A 9,742-nucleotide genomic window follows, 5' to 3' on the forward strand; every position below is an offset into this window, starting at 1 on the left:
AGGTCCAGCAGCACACCTCTCCTTGTTGGCTCCTCCACCACCTGTGTCAAGAAGTTGTCACCAATGCTCTGCAGGAACCTCCAGGAAACAGAGGGACTGTGTGAGGCTATAAGATTCTCCTCAAAATCATTCTCTTCCTTTGCTAAAAACAAACCATTAAACCCCTTAATTCTTAACTTACAATATCTTTTCTTGCCTTGCCTGATTTTTTTTTTTTTGGTTGCTCTAGTTTCTGAAATTCTACCTCTCAAAACTTTTTTCTTATGCATTACAATCAAACTGTTTTATCTGTTGTTTTGCTTATAAAGTGGCATAGCTTAATTCAGGTTTGTGTCTCAAGGTAAACTGAAATGATTGATAGTTCTGTTTGTGCTTGATGTGAGTCCTTCAGCCGCTAAAGCACCTGTCTCAGTGTGTAACCAACTGGGGTTCACTGTTGCACATGGTTTAACATTCGCATAACAAAAAAGGCAATTAGACAATGTTAGCAGCCTGAAACAAACTAACAATGCAGGGAAAATGTCTAGGAAGGATTAGTTATCTCTTGCCTGATAAAAACACCTATCAATGGAAAATTCTAAGTTGTCCTTCCATAGTGGCTCCGTATGGAAAGTTTAATGTTTAATGATGACATTGAACAGTCAGAGTTAAGCTCTGAATACAAAGACCAGAAAAGTTTAAAGCATTTGTGCTTAAATTAGCATTGCTGCTACCTTTTCAGGTCATTCCTATGTCTGTGAGTTGTGCTTTAGCAGGCTGTGACTCTAATGGCAACCTGTTGTATCCAAATAGAAAATATTTCATCGTTTTAGCACCACCTTTATGAACTGAAAATTTTTCTGAAAGGATGATCTGAATCATTTGGGTTTTTAAAGAGCTGCATGAATATTATTGCCATATCATGGATTTTAAATGGCATATATGCTCTTTTTTTGTGTCTACTCTGGAAGACATTTAGCATACCTCCTAACTTGCACTGTGCTTCCTTGCGGGACAGCTTTTCTGTGTGTACAGTAATTGCTTTTGAAGTTTGCTACATCAGCTACTTTGCTCTTCAGCTTGTGTGTTCATTAGTCATTTTGATCAGTTGTGAGAGCGATGGGCTGGCTGGCTGATTGCTGAGGTGTTCCTTCTGGCTGGGTGACAAGCTTGCTGGCTGACCTCGGCCAACTGGCTTTAACTTTGTGCCTGCAAAGTGGGGGATAGTGGCTAATATTTTCCAAGGCATCTAGGTGATTTAGGAGCCCACAGCTCAACTTAAAGTGGGTTTGATGCATTTGGAAAATGTTACCCTATTAAACTCATCCCAAAGGAATATAGCATGAGCTAATTTATGTTTGCAAGACAGCTTGAGGTCTTGGATTCTTATGATGTGCGTATCTTGCACTCTTCTCTTTGTGCAGAGGCAAACAAGATCCATTCCTGTGGTTGTTTCATCAGACAGTCAGGCTGTACTGGATCTATATCTGCTGATAAGAAAGCAACTTCTGGATAAATCATACAGTCGTKTCTCTGAACCCCAGAAGTAAGAACTTCTGGCTCCAATAACAAAAACCTTGGCAACCTGACCTAAGGGAGGCCTCCTACTCTTCTGGTACTGATCAATCCATCACCTTTTCTCTGGCATTGGCAACCATGCATGCACCATGAGCGCTCATGCAGCTGGTAGGTCTGGTGAGAGTGGCAGCAGGTAGCAGAAGCAGCAGCGAAGGAGCTGCCCTGACAGCTGCAAGGAAAGCACTCATGCTCCAGCTGGTGCCCAGGGATGATAAGGTGGTCCGTTCTTGTGTCATGGTGGCTCCACTTGAGCCTGTCTGTCCCCTCGATGACTGAAGAGATGTAGTGAGGTATCTGGAAGCGTCTAGCAGAGAGTGTTGAGAGAGAGGCACTGTGGCCCAGGTGGGGAATGTAGAGTATAACAATGGGCAGAAAGATGTGCAGGACAACTGGACGTGCAAGGGAAGACATACTTTATCTTGCTGTTCTTTATGTATCTGTATATTTTCCTATCACAGAATAGGAGTAGTGCCTGTGTCTGCGGTGACCAGCATGTGCCCATGGCATCTGCATAGATCTGCATAGATGCCTTGTGGCATCTAACTTCCCTCSTGTCCTTGCAGAAAATGATTAAATTAAAATGTATCTTGCTGCATTTCCTGGATGGGTTTTTATATCTTAAGCTGGTCATTAAGATTTGTGTGGCTTGTGTGCACTTATACTACATGAGTTCTTTAATAAAACTTACTGAGGGAAAAAGTGGGTGTATGAAAAGGGGTGAGAGAGACTGAATGGCTTCTCCGTGGGCATCTGAAGTGAATGAGAAGTGAGGGAGAAAGGAATAGGATTAAGAAGCAATTAAGGGATAGAGAGAATGATAAATAAGGAAGAAAGGAAAAGACTGCAAGGAATATTGCCAATGGGTTTTAAATTTGAATTTGGACAGTCATTTTTTTACACATTCGAGGGGGAGGAAAAAGAAGTTGAAGGGAGTCTTTGGTTACTATTATGCCTTGATTATATACCAAGCTAAATCATTCTGATTGCTGTGGTCTAGTGATTAGAGTGTAAAACTTGGAGTCAAAAATATGCTTCTCTTTATGACTGTAAAGGACTTGCTGGGTGGTTCTGAGTGAGTTATTTCACCTCACTGTGCCTCATTTTCCTGATCTGCGAAATAGGGATATTAATGCTTATTTTTGTGAAGGCAGTCTGAGAAACTTAAATGGAAACTTCTGTATAAATGTCAAGTATCATTATTATTGTTCTTAAACTAATCCATTGTAGTCAACTGCTTTTATAGTTTTTATGAAAGCAAATACAATGGGAGCTACATAATTGGCTGTCTAACAATGTTTTTTCAATTACAGGAAGACAAAAAGTGTCTGAAAAATGCAACAGTGGGTTGCCATTTTTTTGTCAATTGCAAAAATGTTTCTGCTAGAAACATACCATCCCATACCATCCCATACCATCCCATGTAATGAAGTTACTGTGAAATAAATGTGAAGCACTGATCAGAGATAACAGATCTGCATAACTTTTTGTTGCACATTTGGTTCTCTCTTTGCCTGACACAATCAAAAGATTTTCAATTATTGTTGAGCAAATTAGAGTAAGGGTGAAAATGTGAAATTTTTGTATGTTTACTTCTTTACCAGCGTCTGGGAGATGAAGTTTCTGCAAGCTGTGACTTTAAAATCGTAATTTTCGGTTGAATAGTTTGCAATGTCTGTTTTACACACCTTTGGAAAAGAGTGTACAACACAAACACTGACTCTCCCTCTCTGTGGTGTGGTGAATATTACCCCTCTTTTAATGTGATGCCATTAGAATAACATATTATATAACTAAATTGGGAGAACGTGAGTCCTATTCCTCTTCACATTTGCCTAAATCCTGTTTATATGAAAGGTTGATTTGCCACTGCCGATTCACCCTGAGGGTGAATAGTCCCAATGATTCAGTCCAGGGTCTCGTTTAGAAGGCTTTATCAGTAAAGGTGTACAGTGCTGGCAGAATGCTCCTAATCCTGGACACTGATTATACTAGTAAAATTGAATGTTTGCCAGTCTCATTTATTCTTATTCTCCTGAAATTGTTCTGATAGGAGCGTGATTTTGCTGGTGTAACAGTGCTTGCTTTGTGATGGAGGAAGAGGAATATATTTTGACAGAGTGATGTTGGTCATAGATCATGTCTTTTCATACATCTAACTGATTTAGCAAAAATTTGTTATGTTTTGGCCTTAGCATAACCCCAGAGTGAGTAAGTTGTGACCTGTCTGTGCTCATCAGTGTCAGTACTGCTGCCTTCAAGGACAGCCTAATTAAGATAATTTTATTGTTGCTGTAAGAGGAGTTAGTATCTGCAAAGCGTGCTTCCACGCTGACTGAGTGGAGCAATCCTGGCTGTTTGTCTTCGGTCCCTGGAGACTGCATTGCAACTACTGACTCTTCGAAGCTCTTTCCTCCACCACTCAGCACAGTCTCATTTTCTGCAGGCTCGTCTTCAACCACCTGCCCTTTATCTATGAGCGTGTCCCCTCTCAGCCCAAGGCCTGTTCAGTGTCAGGTATTACATTATATGCTGAGCGAGATGGGTAGAGCTGTGTGACATCTGGATGCTCACAGCTCTCTAACATCATGGACACAGTGCTGGTATTCAAATAATTATGCCATGGCAAGAAAAGATTCAAACCTGTTTCCAGAGAAGCTAGGTTCATTCAGAAGAAAAGTTTTAATGACATTTCAGCGATGTATTGGCCTTTAAATAAAGATACAATTTCACAAAAGAATTAAGAGCCAGTTTTAAGTGGGGCTTCTTGTTTGTTTTATATTCTGTACTTTTAAGGACACTGATGAGGTCTGATCTTGTGTTGCTTGTTCACAACAGTCCTACAAATGACTGTATCAGGTGCAGTGAGTACATGAAGACTTTGGGAGAGGGCCAACGATTCTTTTTTCTAAAACAAATTTAATATGGTGGATCTTAAAATTGTAACTTTTTATCCTGATGGGGGAAAAATTAACACTAAAGGTATGAAATTAATAAGAATTTTTCACTTTAAAATGTAAAAAGTGATGGATTTGCATTTTGTCTGAGCAGTCAACACAAAATTTTGTTCTTGGAAATGCAGGGCTTCTCATCCTCTCAGTGAAGGTAAGAGGAATTTTGTATGTGTGGCAGCACTAGGAAGCAAGGCTACATTTGTATTTTTGCAAGATGAGTACAATAAAATTCGAGCAGGCAATGCCCTTCCTTGGAAAATATTTTTAAGAAAACTGCTGAAAAACATTCCTTTAGTTGCATTGTTAGGTAGTGCAAATGATCTTTATTTTTACTTAGAAAGAAAATAAATGAGGATATACACACACAAGACATGCCTTGTTCTACCATTTAAATAATTCTGAATTGTTGGATAGTTGCACATTAGACTCTTCTGTCTACTCTTGCACTCATTATCTTTTTAAAATGTAATAAATGTGTAAATAGATTTGATTTTTAAGCAAATGGTCATTGCAGTTCTGCATCAGCTGAGAGCAAAGTCTTCTGAGAAGATGAAATGAAACTGCAGGCATTCAAACAAAGGAACAACAGAAAACTCTTCATCTGGAAGAGGCCAACAGAAAATGTATTAAAATGAGCTGACTGAACCCCAGTCTTGTGTCCCTTGAGCAGATCTTTGAGGTTGCCTATTGATTTTTGGGGAAGTGAAGTCCATCATTGTTTTTCTGATTGCACTAGAACCTTTGCATGTTTCTCTGTTGACCATTTGGGGTGGAAGGACAAGTTTTGCTTTGCCATGACAAAACCCAGTTGGATGACTTTCTCCCACTTCTGCCAGAACAGAGTAAAGTAAATCCTCTCCCAAAACAGACCAAGACAATGGGTAAACTATGATGTAAAGTTTATATACAAGAATATAACATTTATCTGGAGTATTTACAAGGTTAATTAAAGCAATATTTTACAACTCTTTCAGGTTAACCACTAGGTATATTACAAACAGGCTACAGATGGTTTAATTTGCAAAATTAAAAAACAAAAGTTGCGTTCAGATCAACCAGCTCCAAAACTTGTTCATTTCTCTGAGAGGGAAGGGCTCAGACTTGTAGAAAAAAAGATGTGAGAATGGTTAATATGCTCTTATTGGTGCCTATGTATCACATGCAAGAGTTGTAACATGATCTTTATAGCATTAATATAGATGGCAAGCCATTTCACCTCAGTGACAAAGTCATATCCATTGTGACAGGCCAGTCACACATGTGACTGTCTTTCTTTGCATCTCCTACTCTTGCACAACAAACATGCATGTATACAGAGAAGTAGCAATATAAATTGACCAGTATTACCAAAATGAAGAGGGAAAAACTTCAGACCAAAGTCACACCTGCACTCAAAAAAGAAAAAAAAAAAAAAGCTTTAAGCAAGATACTTTGATCCCCAAAATAGTCATGATTTTTTATTATACTTTAACCTWTGTACAAAAACAGAGGCCTCCCTCCTCTCTCAGGGAATGGTCCCTGTGTCTGATGCCTGCTGCACCTTGAGGCTCAGAGGGGATGAAGCAAGGGGACCTGGGGGACCAAATGGAGAGCTCAGGATGGAGGCGGCTGCTGGATGTGGCCAGAGCAGGGGCAACTAACACTGCAGTTTGCGGATGCTGCGGGAGAACCGCTTAAAAGCCCGCTGCCCTTTCTGCCACCGCTTCAGTGAGGTGATCACCAGTTCCCCAGCTTGCTTTTGCCCCATCACCAAGTAAGGGACGTTGATGTCATTCATCTCATCGCAGGTACACTGGAGGCCACCTTTGAGCCAGAGCACAATCTTCCTCAGATCCCTTTCCGTCAACCCGTTCAGCTTGTAGATGGTTTTGCTCTTTGTTTCAGGGGTGATCTTGGTATCCCCATTGATGTAGGCAATCTCCTTCACTTTTATCTTCAAGGCTAACAGAGTGAGGGGAGGGGGAAGTGGGATGAGGGAGAGAGATTGAGAGGGTTTTTTTTCCCATTAGTGCACATAAAGAGGACCTGGGGAGGGAGGTGCTCTATTGCTAATTAAACTGTCAGRGCTGACAGAAGAGGCAGCAGGTGGCTCCATTTCTAAAGCCACAAAGGGCATGCAAGTCATTTCAGTTTGAATCAACCTTAGGGTTGAGTTTTTTTGGGTTTCTTTTCTCTGCTCCCCCTCCCCCACTTTTTCCTTCCTTTCTAAATTAAAATTTTCTCCAGCTTTTTTCTGTTTGCAAACAGGGAGAAGGCAGGTTTGCTGCATTAGGCAGGCGCTCTGTTTTTTTGCTGGGATAGGAGTGTCTTCCTGAAACTAGAATTTGAAGGGGAGTTGGGAAGGCGAGTACCTAAACCTAATCTGGAATCTGATCTCTGCTCTGGCTGAAAACTTTTAAACTTAATTTATTAGGCTGGAGAGGATTTTAGGCAAACCTGTAAGGAAATGATATTTCACATGTATTGTTTTTTTGAAAGAATAGATCCCATGGAGGGCAAATTGGTCCAACAGCTGCATTCGATTTGGTAAAATAACTAGAAGGGGGATACAGGGCTCTTTAAGAATCTATGGGGTATGTTTAGCTTTAGGAGGATTTATCCGAGTGCAATTTGCCAGGCCAAAGCTATTGGTTGTTTTAGCAATTATGTTCCACAGTCATGGTTTCATTTTTTTTTTCTCCTTTCCTTTGGTAAGAAAAGCCTTTGAATTATTGTAGATATTTACACTACAAATCTGTCTCCAGGTATAAACATTGACCAATTATAAAAGGATTCCCCTCCTTATTCCCCTTTTCTCTAGAAATGCTAATGTGTGGATAATGTGCTGTTCAGTTGTCTGTGTTCAAGGGGCTTTCTTGTCCTCCTCCAACCCTCGATCTTCACATTAAGTTTATATCCCCAATTGTCCATGCATTACCTTCTCTGTCAAATTATATCTAGAGCTTCACTCTTAATCTGCAGAGAAAGTCTTTCTTTCTAACTATACATGAGATCCATCATGTGGCTCTTTCTCATACGTCTAAATGAAGCTTTGCTGTACTGCTCCCCAGGCAATACTCTAGATGAAAGATTCCTCTTTTTCATTTTACTGTTTGACTTTCCTGCGCCATCCACATAAATGAGTACACATAAACTTCCACATAAACTTCAAAAGACTTATTTGCAGAGAAGCAGCAAATAGAAAAAGACTCTAAAAGGACCACTTTTTATTCTGAGCTGGGATGTTGCATTTCATAACTGAAACAGTCAGACATGATAGGATGGATGGGTCAGTCTGCAGCTAAGACAAAGCCCTGCCTTTTTTCAGACACATCTCTCACTGACTTCACTGGGAGTTGTACATGATCGTGTCAGGATAAGACCCTAAGTTCTCCAGCTTTAATCGAGGGACTGTGCTTCCACTTACCAAAGTCATTTTTGCAGAGGTTTTCCACAATGTCATTATCATCTTCATTTTTGTTTTTGCAGGCATCGCAGACCTTAGGTGCTGGAAATGCAAGACAGTCCTCATCAGGCTCAGGGAGAAAAGAACAGCAGGTGGCGTTGGGAACCCTTCGGGGAAGCGCGTTTTTCCATCCCTCAGAGGACTATGTGCCTTCTCCTGCATGGAGCTGCCTTTCCCCTTTGACAAGCCTTACTTTGCTTCTAAGCCACTGGAAGGGGGACGCGCATGAAGTACTTTTAAGGTAATACTTAAACCAATACTTTTTTTTTTTTTTAAACACGAACAAAAAAAGGGGGGTGGTAAAGGAAGAGGAAAAACAACAACAACAACAACAACAAAACCAGCCCGACCCTGCGGTTCAGCGATGATCTTTGCAGAAAGAGGAGGTCTGCGTTACTGACGGCTCCGTGCGGGTCACAGACCTTCCCTCCGGGGAGGGAGAAGGGGAAAGGCTGAGGGCTGCGGGCTGGTCCCAGGGGCTGGCACCGCCGAGGGGGCTGGCACCGCCGAGGGGGCTGGCACCGCCGAGGGGGCTGGCACCGCAGCACCTATTTTCAAGGCTCCGGGGAAATCGCAGCGGTCCCGCAGCAGGGGCCCCTCGGAAAAGCCTGCCTGAGCCCGGTGCGCGGCTCCGAGCCCGCCGCGGGACGAGGGGGTGCCCCGCCGCCTGGTGCCGGGCGCCGCCGGGGCTCTTCGCTGCGGCCGCGGGGGGCGAGCGCGCTGCCGCCGCGCGGGGCTGGCGCCGGGGCAGCGCTGCCGAGCCGGGGGCGGCCCGGCGGCTCCCGCTTACCTTCCCTGGTGACCGGGAGGATGTGGTCGCTGCTGGCCAGGGGGATGCACAGGTCGTTGTCCTTGGGGAAGCGGCTGCAGTCCAGCATGTCGGGCCAGGGGAAGCCGAAGGCGGACATCACCGGGGCGCAGCTCTCCTTCACCTCCTCGCAGAGCGAGTGGCAGGGCTGGATGATCTCGTCCAGGTCGTCGATGCAGACGGGGGCGAAGAGGGAGCAGAGGAACTTCCTGGTGTCGGGGTGGCACTGCTTCTGCACCAGCGGGATCCAGGTGGAGGCCTGCTCCAGCACCTCCTGCACCGTCTCGTGTCCCAGCAGGTTGGGCAGCCGCATGCTCTGGTACTCGATGCCGCGGCACAGCAGCATCGGGGCGGGGATGGGCTTGCAGTTGGAGCGCTTGTAGGAGAAGTCGGACTCCCCGAAGGGGAAGAGCCCCGCGGCCGAGCCCAGGCACTGGGACGCCAGCAGCAGCAGGGCGCAGAGGCAGCGCTGCATTTTGGGGCGCTCGCGGGCGGGGACCCGGGGCAGCCTCACTCACGGGCGCTCGCAGACGGAGAGGCGGCGGAGGGCTGGCGCGCCGCTCCCCTCTGCCTCATGCAGCTGCCCCCGAGCCCGGACTCCTGCCTGGCAGACAGGGATGGAGGGTCTGAGCGAGATGCAGGGGCAAACGGGAGTTTTCTGGATTTTTTGTATGCAAATGGAAGGGGGAGCGGGGGACTGGGAGGAGCCTTGTGACAGCCATCCAAAAAGGATTGGTCACTACTTTTTTGGTCTGCTTTTGCTCAGGGGGATTGTCTTTTGGCAGGAAATCCTTAAAAGAAATGTTACAGTGCATGCACGGGGAAGGGGGGAAAAGATCCCCACGAACAAAGAACCACAAAAGCCCTCGGAGCTCCTTGTCTGGGCAAGGGGAGAGGGGCCGCTTTCAGGTTGTGGGTAGTTTAAGGTGAGCTTTGCAGTTAATAAAGTTATTGTAGAGGGACGGGACCCTCCTCTCCCCC

The 9,742-nt window shown here is 44.3% G+C and overlaps 1 protein-coding gene across 1 annotated transcript; it reads right to left on the reverse strand.

Annotated features, from left to right (window-relative positions):
* Positions 1 to 5,391: 5,391 nt before the first annotated feature.
* Positions 5,392 to 9,366, reverse strand: SFRP2 (secreted frizzled related protein 2). The gene is made up of 3 exons (XM_026088246.1): positions 8,744 to 9,366; positions 7,915 to 7,995; positions 5,392 to 6,449 (listed from the first exon to the last, which is right to left on the reverse strand). Exons 1-3 carry the CDS (start codon positions 9,234 to 9,236, stop codon positions 6,145 to 6,147), a joined length of 879 nt encoding a protein of 292 aa, XP_025944031.1. The 5' UTR covers positions 9,237 to 9,366; the 3' UTR covers positions 5,392 to 6,144.
* Between the last annotated feature and the right edge of the window lie 376 nt (positions 9,367 to 9,742).

This window comes from Apteryx rowi, unplaced genomic scaffold (assembly GCF_003343035.1).
Source record: "Apteryx rowi isolate R43461 unplaced genomic scaffold, aptRow1 scaffold_76, whole genome shotgun sequence".
NCBI lineage: Eukaryota > Metazoa > Chordata > Aves > Apterygiformes > Apterygidae > Apteryx > Apteryx rowi.

Coding starts and splice junctions, on each gene's coding strand:
- SFRP2 (XM_026088246.1), bottom strand. CDS start 9,236: ATGCAGCGCTGCCTCTGCGCCCTGCTGCTGCTGGCGTCCCAGTGCCTG. Junction 7,996..8,743: donor CCTCCCGGTCACCAGGGAAG/GTAAGCGGGAGC, acceptor TTGCATTTCCAG/CACCTAAGGTCTGCGATGCC. Junction 6,450..7,914: donor CCTCTGCAAAAATGACTTTG/GTAAGTGGAAGC, acceptor TCACTCTGTTAG/CCTTGAAGATAAAAGTGAAG.